This window comes from Schistocerca nitens, chromosome 8, assembly GCF_023898315.1.
Source record: "Schistocerca nitens isolate TAMUIC-IGC-003100 chromosome 8, iqSchNite1.1, whole genome shotgun sequence".
In the NCBI taxonomy this organism is placed as follows: domain Eukaryota; kingdom Metazoa; phylum Arthropoda; class Insecta; order Orthoptera; family Acrididae; genus Schistocerca; species Schistocerca nitens.
The window spans coordinates 200,309,386-200,324,644 of NC_064621.1; the positions used below are offsets into that span (position 1 = coordinate 200,309,386).

At 36.9% G+C, this 15,259-nt stretch overlaps 1 protein-coding gene across 1 annotated transcript in view; it reads left to right on the forward strand.

Annotated features, from left to right (window-relative positions):
- Positions 1-15,259, forward strand: part of LOC126198716 (B-box type zinc finger protein ncl-1-like) — a 154,814-nt gene that overhangs the window by 60,889 nt on the left and 78,666 nt on the right. The window contains exon 6 of the mRNA XM_049935235.1: positions 1,048-1,379. Within this exon, the coding sequence (XP_049791192.1) occupies positions 1,048-1,379 (332 nt within the window). The remainder of the gene's footprint in view (positions 1-1,047; positions 1,380-15,259) is intronic.

A 15,259-nucleotide genomic window follows, 5' to 3' on the forward strand; every position in this document is an offset into this window, starting at 1 on the left:
TTCCCTGAGTTTCGTTTTCTAAAGTGCCGGGAAATTGTACACCCGCGTATAAAACCATAACCATTCAAAGGATTGATGAGGGATAATATACTGTCACCCGGGAGAAAGTGTATTTTTAACCGGGAAATCTGGGAAAAATCCGGGAATTTTTGTTACTTGTCCACGTATACACCCTGAAAAATTTCATCTCCCACAAATCCTCAGAATTAATAATAAGAGTATGAGAAAATATGAACAAGGTGAAAATGTCACAGAGGCAGTTATGAACTTCATTAACGTTGTGTGATAATGTGCCACCATTTTGGACGTGTATAACGTGTTTTTGTAGTATTTCATGTCTGCAATTTTGCATTTGCATTTACTTTTGCCACAAAAAAATTTTAAGTTTGCAGCTGTCTCAAATTTTTGCACATTGCCACTACTCCAAAGTTTGGTAGTTACGTGTGTTTACTTTGCTGTTTAAGTGTAATATTGTTTAATCGAATAAATTCAGTGTCCTGATTTCTGATGTACTCTTGACATAATTATTTTCAGGTTTCCAGTTGATTTACCCATTTCGGTGTTGCTCAAAAACATCATTCGTGTGTACTGTAAACTCATATTGTACCATAAAATTGCTTGTCTTCGTCCAGCTGGTTTAAGATAAGATGTTAGCACAGAACTTTTTGTGAGACCATTTTTCTGTGGGTCTTCATTCTTGATGTATTGTCAATGTTACTTTGACATGTGCAGACATTTTTGCAGTAAAAGCCATTTTAGGATGCTCATACATCCAGTTTTTTTTTTTTTCGCCCCACATTCTGGACCATTGAAAAGTGGCATGAGTCACTTCAAGTCAGCTCTTTATGTGCTTTATTAAAGAATAACATAGGAACCAGATATGCGAGTGCACAATAAATTTATATACCATTGCAAGTTGTAAAACATTCATCTTGGCATACTGTGTGGCTCAACAGTTTTATATAAATTTTTTGATTGCTTGCTAAATTCAATAGAATGAACACAGGTGCTTACTGTTGCTGATTCCAATGTCTTTGCTTTTTATAGATGCCTATATGTAACAATTGCATGGTGAGTGACCACAAAGCACCAGAACATCATTATGAGTGCCTAGCAGATGCAGAGGAGCAGCAGAAAGACGAATTAAAAAGTCTCATGGCAGAGAGCAAGTCAAAAATAGAGTTCTGTGAAAGTGCTTCAAACCATTTAGAAAGTGCTTTAGGTGAACTGCAGATACAGCATGATAATGCCAAAGATCTGATTCATGAAACATTTCATAGTTATAAGGCTGTGCTTGAGAAGTGCAGGGACAAAGCTTTAGAAGATTTGACTAAGATACATAAATCAAAAGAGTTGAAAATAATGGATACATATAACAGGTAAGGTTTGCATTATATTTGTATATGTTGTAAAGTAATATATGTCTTTGCTACTCAGACTGGTAATTTACACCTTTGATGACAAAATTTTCTTTAAAACTAATGTTGAGTACAAGGTACTAAAGTCTGGGCTTTTTGACAATATGAGCGTTATTAGCAGCCCCTGAATGAAGTCTATTCTGAACATTAGGAAAACTTTCAGTTATTAAAGATGTTTTAATGCTTGAGTAAAGAAATGGGTGATAGTAAGTTTATTGTCCTTGGCTAACCAAGTATGTCTTTTGAATTCATCAAGATGGGTCTAAAGTAAGTGCTGTGGTCTGGTTAATTGTTGTAATACAGAATTAATGATTACAAAGCAACAAGTTGATTTTTGTCATTTTTTTGTTCACTGTGTTTTGAAATGCTTCTGTGATAGTGTTGTAAAGAGAATTAATTGTAAATAATCAATGGAAGCAGTGTCATTTTTTTTTTTCCAAAATGAGTTGGCATTAGGGATTCTACCACTCATGTATAGCTGACTGATATGTGGCACATAGAAACACACAAAAGAAAACAGTATTAACAGTAGCTGGCTGAACCCTTGCCCTTTCTATAGTAGAAGTACACACATTCACGCCCACAACTACATATACCCAAATGTGCACAAGTATGGCTGCTGCAAGGGTGTCTGTCGATTATCAGTAGCGTTGGCAGATAGAAGTGTACTGCCTCCCCCCCCCCCCTCTCTTGCTCTACCTTCTATCCATCTTTCATGTAACACCCCCCCCCCCCCCCACACACACACACACCTTGGGCGTCCTTCTCTAACTCCTCCACACAGGGAACTGCTATCAATTGATTAACAACAACAACAGTCAGTTGGTGACCGCAGGTGTGTGTGTGTGTGTGTGCGCATCTGTCAGTTGTAGGTAAGTGGTTGCTTTTTCTTTGTCATTTACCGTATTTACTCGAATCTAAGCCGCACTTTTTTTCCGGTTTTTGTAATCCAAAAAACCGCCTGCGGCTTAGAATCGAGTGCAAAGCAAGTGGGAGTTCTGAAAAATGTTGGTGGGTGCTGCCACAACTAACTTCTGCCGTCGAATATATGTAGCGCCACACAGGCATGCTTTGTAGGCACAAAGATAAATACTGGCACCAAAATCTCTGCGTCAGTAAATAAATTAAAAAAAAAGGTGGAAGACGAGCCTTTTTCCTCCGCCCAGAGTTTCGACCACTGCATTTTGGTACATTATCCAACGAAGTAAATACAAATTCTGTATTGTTGTTCTTCGAATGTAGCAGCATTTCAATGTACTACGAAAATCCGACTGGCAAGACTGTTTGGGATGTTTGTCAATATGGCCAACTCTACGTTCTGAATTTTTTCCTACCTGTGAGAAGAGATGGTTGCTAATAGGAGCTTTTATGAATTGTAAATCACATGTAGTATTCTCTTCGCCATAAGATTAATACGAATATAAACATTTTGCCATGTATTGTTTCGTGTTTGCTACTATCTCATTTAAATCCTGTCTGCCTAATAAACTACGAAACTAGAGTGAGACGACAGCAAACGCGGAAGAATATACATATCATGTCATGTTTATATTCCTATTATTCTTATGCCTGATAGTGATACAGTCAGAAATGAAGCACGGCAACTGACTAGATTTTTAAATCTAAGATGAATCTAATTTCTGTGCAGAATGTAATGAACTAAAGAGGCGCCTGCAAAGATTTTGGAACGGAGAAAAATTTTCGCTAAAATTTCGTTCAGAACATCATCTATCATACACAGTCTGTTATTTGGTTCTTGTTGATCATTATCAAAGAAAGCAGTAGTGTAAGTAACAACAAATGTTTCGCTAATGAGACGACTCCTCTCTATTTTTTATTTGTAAGCGGCGGTAGCGTGCACAAAAGCAAGCCACGCCGCGAGCGGCGACAGGCCGTAAACACGCACTATCAGAAAGCGTCAAACAATGCATGACACAGTGCAGTAATGCATTTTCACCTTGGAGTGACGTAAACACCTATAACAAAGAGAACGGCACTTATCAGATCAAAGAAAAATAAGCAATCAATTCAAACCAGACGAAGCACGTGAAAAAGGGAGGATATCCGTATAAATACGGACGGAGCGCGTGACGCGTAGCAATGGCTACCTGGTAAACCGCTACTGCTAAGCTTACGACTCGAACCAAACTACTGCAGCTGTATCGTCATTCATTCGACCTAAATTGTGTCTCATATTACAACTAGGCGAACTTTGTTTCGATTTGGAGGTGCGACCTAAAACTTTTCTCTCCCCTTGAATTTCGAGTCTCAAATTTCAGGTGCGGCTTAGATTCGGGAAAAAATTTTTTCCTTGATTTCAAGTCTCATTTTTCAGGTGCGGCTTAGATTCGAGTGCGGCTTAGATTCGAGTAAATACGGTACCCACACAGAATGATAAAAAAGCTGCCACTAATAATACTTAAAATGTTCACTCGTAGAGGACTGTTTTTAACGATAGTGCATTAAGTGGATTTCCCATTACTAGTATGATGCCATCCAAATAAAAAAAATTGAAATGGTGTAAGGCAACTAGCAAGTGCTGGCTCCAGATTGGTGGGATCATCATCCTGTTATGGTTGCCTTAGGTACTTTCAGAAACAGCATTATGTCAAATTAGGGGACAAAATGCAAACTGTACCCAGAACTTTGGCAAGACTTTTACTAATCAAAGAGCAATATGTATTTTTTATTTAAAGTTAATGCTATTCTCTAAGAATAATCAGATGATTATCCTTCCTATTCGCAAAATTGTGTCCTCATTTTTGGAACTGTATCCAATTACTAAGGCTCTGTATCTTACAACATTATATCTCAATCTGTTCTGTATTTTTAGTTTTTGAAGAGATGCTGTTAAGAGTTCCTCAGGAAGGTGGTTCAGTATTCTGTTGCAAGCTACCTTTTCAAAAAGTTGTGGGAATGCAGGAGGCAGGTGTGTCTTTAATTGTAAGTGATTTGGTTCTCTCAGCTTTTATAAATCGGTCGGGCTACTGCATGAAAGTTTATGCTTTTCAGTGGCCTAATAGTTCTTGTAATTTCTTTGAGAGTTGTTTTGGCAAAACTGATGTTTGATGGTGGACTAATAAGTGCCTGTCTTAAGTTTGATGGATCTGCTTTTGGTGGTACATTTCGTTTCCCTATGTTTTCAATTCACTGGTAGGCAGAATTCATTGGAAAATATTGGAATTCAACAACTGTCACACTGTTATTTTTCATTGCTACTGGCTCTTGTTGACACTGCTGTATTCAGCAGCAAGGTCTTATAACTGCCATAAATGATTTTGTAAGGGTTCAATTAAGTGGTGCTATGGTCTCTGGTGTTGTAAGAACTGAGCCCATAGTGAATCTCTCTCTCTCTCTCTCTCTCTCTCTCTCTCTCACACACACACACACACACACACACACACACACACACACGCCAATGAATTGTGCAGCTGCTGAAGTAGGACTTCAGAATTCAGTCTGTAATGAATAGTCAGCTGTGTTAAAGCACCCAGCTTCTTATAATGAACAATAAAAAGGGTGGAAGTGGAAGGGCAAGGGAAGACACAGTACTGAGGAGGATACTTTCCTATAGGAATTTTGGAACTACTTTCACCAACTTTCAGCCCTATTACAATTACAAACTGTGGTGAAATGGCAAAGTGAGCACTTTGTTTGTGGTTGTTTAGTTTTAACTAGTTAGATTTGTAAAGTTGATAAGTTACACTCTGTTGAGTGTGAGCTTAACACAGACGTAAACGTTAGGTATGTACCTTTCTGCATTACCTTTTCTACAAAGTTGCATCCAACTCTGAGGTATAAATTAACCACTCTCCATTTTGCACAGTAACAAGTGATAACAGCAACACATCAAATAAATTTTATGTGCAACTTGTAAAAATGATGAAAGACATTACAAATAATTATTCTACAAATGCTTTATAGTATAATTCATAAAACGCAAGTAATGTGTAGTAAAACTTGGTCAGTAATCTTCCTACTGACCAGACGTGGAAGTATGTCTTAATTGAGAAAATGCAGAAAAGGAAAGCCTGTAACAAACACAATTCATAAGAGTGATCTCAGAGTACAGGAAGAATCTTACTGATTACCACCATATAACCAAACATTATTGTCCCTAAAGACATTACTGATGGCAAGTGACTCAGTAATATTATACTCCATCTATTTTGAATCTGAATATTTATGACCGTTTCGTGTATTAATTTTGGTACGTCTGGTATTCCTTGGTATGGTTGCAACCATGAAAATGCCTTGGATCCCACTAGCAGTGTACCACTCAATATTAGCACTGGTGTGCTCAAACCTCATGCTGGTATGCTGATATTATAAACATTGTAGAGTGATCTTGAAACAAATTTCATTTGTCAAAACAGTAGATATATTGTTTGATGCGTTGTCATAGCTTTGATGTGACCTTGCAGTATAATGCATTGAGAAAGCTTTTTTAATGCACATCCCAGAATGTATGTGATCAGTCAATTTCATACTTCCCCAAATTGTGATTTATTGACATTGTAGTCAAGGGAACTTTTTTATGTTCTGTGAAGTGCACAGTTTTGCATTTCAGAACATTTACAAAAAGCTTTCAGTCTTTACACTGTTTTGAAATCTTAAAGCAAAACGTGTGCTGACTATTTGTACAGGTTTTTCCAGATAATACTTAGTTACAGATACCGTATCATCTGCAAAACAAATCTGAAGTTACTATCATTGTTACCTCCCAGTGAACCTCGCATTGCTTCACAATTGCTAAATATGTATACACATAATCTCCTCCTCCTCCTCCTCCTCCTCCTCCTCCTCCATCTCTTCCACTCTCTCTCACTGTGCATTGCTTCCTCTCCTCTCGCTCAGCCCATCTCCTCATCCCTTCTATCCGTGTTTATTTCCTCCCCCTTCCTCTCTGTCCTCTTAATGCTCAAACTGACCTTGACCCATGTTTATTGTTGTTGCAATTTACAAAAGAAACCTTCATTGGGGTCATTCCATGGTAACTCACATTACTAAGGGATGTTTATATTATAAGTTATGGACAATTAACAGAAGGAAATATTTCTGTTAAATATTTTTTATACCTCAAAACATACTTTATACAGGATGCTCTATAAACCTATATCACAGTAATTGTTACATTTCTATATTTATAAAACCAAATCTTATAATTATTCTTAGTAACTCACGTTACATTTCCAAGAAATGGCTTTTGCATATGATAAAGAAAATGCGAAAGTCTGCTCTGTTTTATGTGAACTTTTCTTGTAAGTTTTACACACAATACCAGAAAATCTTATTAGTATTTTAACAAAGTTCCAAACATTTAATCCTTAATAAAATAAATATTAAAACCTTAATGAACACACAACTCACATTGCAACATACGATAACTCATATTGTCACAGATCACAGTCAGACTTGAAAAAACCATGGGAATTTACAACACTTGGAGGGTTCGCTTGTCTTCAGTGTAGTATATCTCTTTTTTTAATTTCAGGCCACTTCTAAAACTTCCCATCTTTTATCATAACATCAACTTTAAACTCACCATTTTCAATTTTAGTAACATTACCAGGAAGATATGAATTGTCATATTTTGCCACCACTCAGTCATCTACTTGTATATTTAGTGATTTTTCTGTTCTGTTAGTGTTTTCCTCTGCAGCTGATAAAGTGGTGTGTCCTACAACTTCATTATTATAGAGTTCCAAGTGATGAATTTTAGAAATGTTCAAGAAAGGCCTGCAGTTCTTGATTAAGGCCGAGAGATGTAGTTTTTGCTTCTTTGGCTAAAGTATTCTTCACCCATAAGAACTGCTGTCGCATTAGAAGAAGAATTCAACAATGCTTTTACAAAATCTGTTGCATTGTTCACAACACATTTCCTGGTTTTCACGTGAGACCAAACTTGGCACTTGACAGCTCCACCAATTCCATCCACTGGCCCCATCCCTTGAGAAGGTGCAAAGCACTTCCATGTAATTCTTTTGGCCTGACTCTTACTTAGAACTTTTATAGCCTCTGCAGTATATCTGTTTTTAAACTGGGAAGCAGGACCATCTGACCAGATTGTAACTTACCTAATATGTTTTCGTAGTTCTTCAAGAAGTTTATCAATACAGGGAATGACAGTGTTTTTTGTGTGATCCAGATTATCAGCTACCAACACGTAGGGGTGAGAAGTACCTGAATGAATGCCAAATCATGGCAGTAAAAATACTAATTTTATTCTGCTGCCAATGTGCACTTTGAATTTCGTCTTGACTTACACATGTAAAATTTTCAGAAAAATCGATTTGCATCATGGCAGTTAGCATTGCAGAAGGCATTGATTCCTTATCACTCTGATAGTTCTTTGATTGTTCTCTATTAAAGTAGCAGTGCTCTAAAAATTTAGGTCCCATGGTAAGAATATGATCAATAAGATTCTGTAATATACCTTCTTCCTCTACTTTCAAAATTCTGCCAACACTCTCCTGCCACACATACCACTTCACGCCATACTCTTGTACGCCAGTACATAAACCAAGAAGTTTAGCTGCCAATAAATCTTTACATTTCATGCACTGTCCCAACCAACAGTCGGCTGTAGGCTCTGCACATGCAAAAAATTCTGGCCAGTTACTGGTGTACTTAAGTATTTCAGAGACTGCTATGAAGAGAGTTAATGGCACAGATGAAATTCTCATAATATTTGCAGAGACACACGTTGGGAGGAAGTTTATTGGCAAGCATGACATGTTTGGGTCTTAATTCAGCAAATTTACTTTTACCATCACTTTGCCATTTTCTTCACAAAACATTGCATGGGTTTCTTTCAAAGGAAACATCAAGTGTTGTACTTGCAAATTACTCTTATCTTTCTCATCTTTTACAGTCACAACGTCTTTGCGTCCAGGGTCCTGTCTGCTAATGTCACCCCTTTCATAGAATTTTCTCACTGCACTTGTTATTTCATCACTTATTTTTTGTTTAGAGATTTCTTCTACTTCTAAAGGTTCAACAAATGTATGATACAACCTTCTAATAACACATTTTTGTTTTGTGGGTGATGCTGGAAGTACACGTTTCTCTTTCGATATGGCTTTTCCCAATGAAGACCATTTTTTTATATGGTGGAGAGGCAGAACTACTTGGTGTAGCTGAAGGTGATTCCTTTAGCCGCTTCCTGTACTTGGCAACTCTTTCTCTAACATTGTTTCCTGTCTGCAGCAATCCTTTCTTGTTCTCTTTTACTCAAACATTTTTCCTGTTCCTGCTTCTTTTTCCTGAATTTTTTCATAGTTTCCTTGTGTCTGATTTTATACTCTTCATATCTGCCTTCATCTTTCAATATCTTCTTCTTCTTCACAGCTGCACGTAAAGGCATTCTGCAAAAATTGCAAATTGTTGTAAAGTAGAAATAGCTAGTCCCTATTGGATTTTATGTGGCATATGGAGATAAATATACATTAAATATGTTGAAATATATTGTTAATTGTGTTGTAATTAATTCAGAACCAATCTGACTGCTCAAAATTATAATTAATCCTACAAAAATTATGGTAACTCATGTTACATAAATAAAGGTAACTCACGTTACGTGAATTAAATATCCTATACCAGGAGAAGGCTTCCAGGAGGAAATTTATTTGAGACACCAAATTATCAGGTACACTTATGTGAAGGACAGCATGGCATATAAGTTTCTACACTTTAATGTATTTTGTGAAAATCATAAAAAAATTGGCATTTGGTAACTCATGTTACACTTTTGGGTTAGGTTATATAAATGTTTTTGTATTTATCATGCGTAAATTCTTTGCTTCTAAAAATATATCAAAAAGAAGAAGTTATACACTTTAAAGTGATATATAAACCATAAAGAATTATTACAAATTTCATTATTTTTTTCTTTCCATGACATTGATCAAATCTTCTGCATGAATAAAACTCAACAATATAGTCTTCAAAACAATGGCTCCCACAAGTAAACAATAGGTTTTGGAGGGAAAAATCAATCTTGCCAAAAAAATTCAATGCCTAACCTACATACGTAACAGGGGGAGAATATTCCCACAGAAAAATTAATTTTTTGATAATGTTTCCTCATTTACGTGGAATGACCCATTGGGAGCTGAAGTTAGTTACAGTGAATGGGTAACTTACAGTGAATGGGTAACTCTGTTGGAATCATTGGTATAGAGGTATGAGAGGCACCTCTCCAGCTGGCGAATCTTTGAAGATAGTAGCTTCAGTGAGAGTGTTTCACATAATTATAATTTGCTAGTGGCTAGTATTACAAAGTTTTGGATGATTCAGATTCCATAGTAGTATTCTGATCACAAGTTGATAAGCCATAAATACGAATTTCCTGTTCTCTTTTAAAACTGACCGCAAGGAAGAAAAAAAAGCTGCACATTGTTGTATATATATTTTTGTCTGGAATGATACAGGGTGCTTGTCTAACTAGAAAAAAATAAACATTGTATGAAAAAAAGTTCCACTACTGCATGGGGTCAGCTTTTTATTTTCAAAGGGGAACTCCCCTATTTTTATTGCAGATTAACATTCAACACAAAAAAAGGTGGCAAGGATTAATCCAAAATAATTTTTTTCATTCATGGTAGATAGCGCTGTAATTGGTACAAAAGATACTACAATTGGAAGGAAGAACACACTGATATCAGTCCCCCTCTTAGAGAGATTTGAGGGCACTCAATGAAATCAATCATCCTGATGATGTGGAGACTCAAAGAGAATCAACTCGAAGGGAGCAGAAAACTGTTACATTGAAAGTAGCTTATTTGCAAGACTTTTAAATGTGTTAAGTGAAAAGTTTTACTGTGCAATCAAATTTGCAGAACTAAATTAAATCTTTAGCAATAATATCAACTGTTAAGATCAAAAAGTTTCCATCTTTATAATTTTTTAAAATTAAGGATCCAGCAAGTGGTTTTGAACATTTTCATTCGTTCATTACCTACATCAGAAGGTACAATGCTATTAACAAAACATCGATTATACATTACATTTTAATAAAAAATGTAAAGCAATGTAGAATCAAATGAGCCAGTTCTTAAATGTAAAAACTGGAAAAACTTAATTTTGTTAATTACAGTGCCATCTACCACAAATGAAGAAAAAAAAATAAATGTTTTGGGCTGACCCTAGGTACTTTTTGGCGTAGAATCAGTTATGCAATAAAAATGGGGAGTTCCTATTTGAGTGTAATATAGCAATTTCCTTTTCATGCGAAACAAATAGTGCAGCTCAAAGGAAAGACAGTTTTCCTCTTGTACTGTTTGGCATTGTGGATCAACCAGAATGCACATATGCTATTTGTTGTGAAAGGAAGACCATACCTAAGTTTATAACTTAGCTTGTTGGCCCATTCAGCACATGTCTGAGCCTTTTGTTGTCCTCAGATTCTTGAAGCACACCAGAATTTTGATATCAGATATGTACTTACATTCCTGAGAATCTTATGGGACATGCTTTAGGAGAAATACATAGAGAAGTTGTAGTTTTCACAGAGAACTAAACTGTGACAGTAAGTTTTAAAACTAATATTAGTCACTGTGCATGCATGGTCTGCAGTAGCAAAAGGCATTGGTGAAACTATTCGGTTTTGGGGCATTCGAGGTTTCACAACACACAACAGTCTGTTGTGTATTTTTAGGTAGATGAACTGAGGAAGTTGTTGGTTTTTGGGCAGTTAGAAATAGAAAATATAACATATATGAAGTGAAATGCTTGATCCCTGAAAGTTGGAGACAAGAAATTTCTGAAATAGGTGGAATCATAATTATTCCAAACAGATTTGGAAATTGTTGATTTCATAATGTGATAAGGGTACTGTTGGGATGAGGCATGAAAGTCTCCACTTGCCAAAAAAAAACTTTGTTCTCCTGTTTCAATTCTGACAATAATGCTTCATGCATTAATGTATCTTCTTTCACTACAGTATTTTGAACTATGCTACAATTTGTGAAAATTGTTCTGACATTTTGTCTTAGTTGTTGAAGTAGTTATTGTAGTGATATACAAAAATTTTGTTGCTGAGCACCTGAGCTGACGTTTTCTATTTATCCAGTCACAAAATGAAAAACTTGTGTGTTTTTAATGTAACTGGATAGATAAAAAATTTAATCACCAAGTGGCCGCAGAACACACACATAAAAGGAGGTTATAATTTGGTAAGCTTTCAGAACCAGTGGCTCCTTCTTCAGGCAGAAGGGTTGAAGGGGAAGGAAGAGGGGTGAAGGAAAAGAACTGGAGGGGTCTCGGAAAAGGGGTAGATTTCGGGAAAGTCACCCAGAACCACAGGTCAGGGGAGACTACCAGATGGGAGGAGAAGGAAGGACTGATTTTTGGGAACTGCGCTGGACGAGATTTGAAAATCTGAATCTTTTTTATCAAAAATGTATTGTTTTCATTGTTATACTTGTGTATTTTTGTACTGATTTTGGACAGACAAGCCCCAACTTCGTAACTACCAATGTAACTGCCACAGCTTTCATTTCAAAGACAAAATGATGCATTGATACTCATAAAATTTCTGAACTGAAATGAACATTGCTGCCATGTAGGCAGCTATTTATTAAAATAGTTATGCAATGATGATTTCAAGAGAAATTACGCAGCTTGGAGCGTCTGTCTAAATGAGGCTTAGTAATACCTGTACCAAACTGGAGGATGACGTTGAGGAGGTTGAAATTTTGAATTCTGCCTACCGAAAGAGTTTCACTGTGGATAATGGTACTGAGATAAAAGATTGGAGAATAGAAAATGGACTGAAATTGCTGTATAGAGGCAGGAAAACGATTTGACGGGGTATGTGCATCACTTGAAAGGAAAAGAAAAGAAAAGAAAAGAGAAGAGGTTCTGTAAATGATCTTGTGAAACCGGTTTCCTTTCTCTGTGAGATTCAGAAGGCATTGGTGCTGGTGTGCAGGTTGAGATAGTATTCTTTAACTTTTAGGTATCAGATACAGTTTCACAAAATCACCTAGTGCACAAAAATTTGACCTTATGGATTCTTGGACCAGCTTTGTAATTGCTTTTCAGCTGTGGTGCTGCACATAATTATTAATGAGAGAATGTGTCGGATGTGAAAGTAGCTCTTGATGTACCCCAGGGGAGAGTTACCATTAATGTTTCTGCTATCTCTAAGTGATGTACTGGAGAAAGTTTCAGGTCTGTAAGGTTATTCATGGATGGTACTATTCATAAAGAATAGGCCCAGTGCTATAAAATTTTAACAGACTGCAGGGAGATTTGCAGAGGATTGGTACATAGACTGGTAATTTGTAACATATCATTTCAGATTTTGCAGGGACAAGTGTTTGGGAGAATAATTCCCCAATTTCTTTTGTAAATGTGACAGTAATTTTACATTCTAGTCTCTGAGAAGGTAGGCAGTAGTCTCAGCTTAACCATCAGCAATGCAAGGGCCATTATATGTTGGATTTTCTGTAAGAGAATTCCAGGTTCTATGAGCTAGCAGTGCTCATGTTTGTATGCAGCTAGGAACTGTTTGGCTCTGGGACTTAAGAGTTTTCATGGGCTACGCGTACTACTACTCGAGAAATTTAAAAGTGGGAAAAATACAATGGAAGTATTCATGCCAGGATTTAAGTGTTTTATCAGAGTAGCTCTTTTTCTCGAGAAAAGAAGTGATCAGTGGGAATGTTGGCATTGGGGTCAAAATCCAATTGTTCTGAAAGGCCTCAATGTTGAAACAATTTGGGATCTGCTTGCAGCTTGTCAGATATGTTGATCAAGCAGTCCACCTTGGTGTAGGCAGTATATTGGCCCTGTGGGGTGGAGGTGTAGTTTTCGAATGTTAGATGTTTTTGAAGTCAGAAGTTACTTTTTGACGATATTGTTTTTCAACTATTGAAGAATCACAAGAATTTACTAAGATTTTTATTTTTTTTCTGGTTTTTACAAGCAGGTATTGTGACTCTCTCTCTCTCTCTCTCTCTCTCTCTCTCTCTCTCTCTCTCTGTGTGTGTGTGTGTGTGTGTGTGTGTGTGTGTGTGTGTGTGTGTGTGTGTGTGTGTGTGTTTAGTCAATGGCAGCCTTAGATTAAATTGTAAAGTTATTATACAGGGCACATGAAAAAGAATCATCTGATAAAAAATAAATAAAAAAATCCTAACTGTTATGTTATCTGAGACGTGCCTCAACAACATACTGTTGGAAAGAGCAAACACTCAAGTTTACATTGTTCCCACTAGGTAGCAGCAGTGTGCACCCACTTCAGTTCTAGTAAAAATGGTATCTGGACAACTGAAGTGGTTTTTTGTTCTACGTTTTGCACAGTGGAAGTCAGTAATAACTGTTCAGCGTGACTTTCGTACTCGGTATGTTGTGGATACTCCTACAGCACAGGGCATTATACGATGGCATGAACAATTCTGAGAAACAGGTTGTTTGCATAAAGGCAAATTGCCGGCCGTCCCAAGTGTCTGACATAGACGTCGAACGCATCCGCCATAGTTTTGCAAGACAGAAATCTGTTCGCCGTGCAGCTTGACACCTCAACATGCCCCTGGTGTCCATCTGGCATGTGTTGCGTCGACACTAACATGTGGAACCATACAAAATTCAACTACTGCAAGCTCTTTGTGAAGATGGCAAACAACAATGTTTGGAGGTCTGTAATTTCATTCGTGGGAAGATGGAGGATGATAGTTTTCTTCCATGCTTAATGTTTAGTGATGAGGCAACATTCCACTTAAATGAAAAGGTGAAACATCGTAATATGAGAATATGGGGTTCGGAACAACCACATGAAGTTGTACCACATGGGAGAGACTCTCCAAAATGTAATGTGTTTTGTGCAGTTTCACAGGAAAAGGTATTTTGCTTAGTCGAGAACATTGCTACAGGAAGCACGTATCTCGATATGCTTGAGAACTTTCTTTTCCTACAGTTGTAGACTGATTCAAATGACTTCATTTACCAACAGGGTGGGGCACCGCCACACTGGCATGTGGAAGTGCAGATATTTTTAAATCGAAGGATTACTGAACAATGGATCGGTTGCACTGAACCAGATGATTCAGCCTTACATTACAGGCCTCCAAGGTCAATGGACCTGACTCTTATGTGATTATTTCTCGTGGGGGTTTATAAAAGACTCCGTTTATGTGCCTCCATTACTAACAAAAATGAATGACCTGAGACACTGCATAACAACAGCTATGGATCTGTAACTCGCAGCTGTGTGGGAACAATTTGAATATCACATTGGCATATGCCATGCATCTAAAGGAGGGTATGTTGATGAACACTTATAAAAAGATATGAGACACACTTTTTGAGTTTCCCATTCATCAATGAACAAAATTCGTTGTGTATGTTTATTAATTTCAGAATTATAGACATGCCAAATTGGATGATTCCGTTTGATACACCCTGTATAGCTGGAGGAGATATTGATTAGTGAGGCATAGTGAAAATGAATAAATTTAATTTGTTTATATCAAAACATTGAGTGCTATGGTTGTGGTGTGGTTTTTAATTCTCGTAGTTGTGAACTGTTCATCCATTTTGGTTTTGTGGAGATTTGTGTGGAATTTGCAAGAAGCCAATTAGAGGCAGTGTGTTGACTGTTCACAGTATACATTTTTCGATCTAGTACTGGGCTTTGGTATCTTCCCAAGGGTAATTAAATTGTTGTATCTCTTAACGCTGTTGATGTAGGAGCCATGTCTATTTTAACCTTGTCTTCTATGTGATGAAGGCAACTTTTATCAAGCCTGTTCTAAAAATATTATGTTGACAGGCTTGATGAGGGATTACCAACAAAATTTTTGTCAACTACTCTGCAATGTGATATGTCACATATTTTG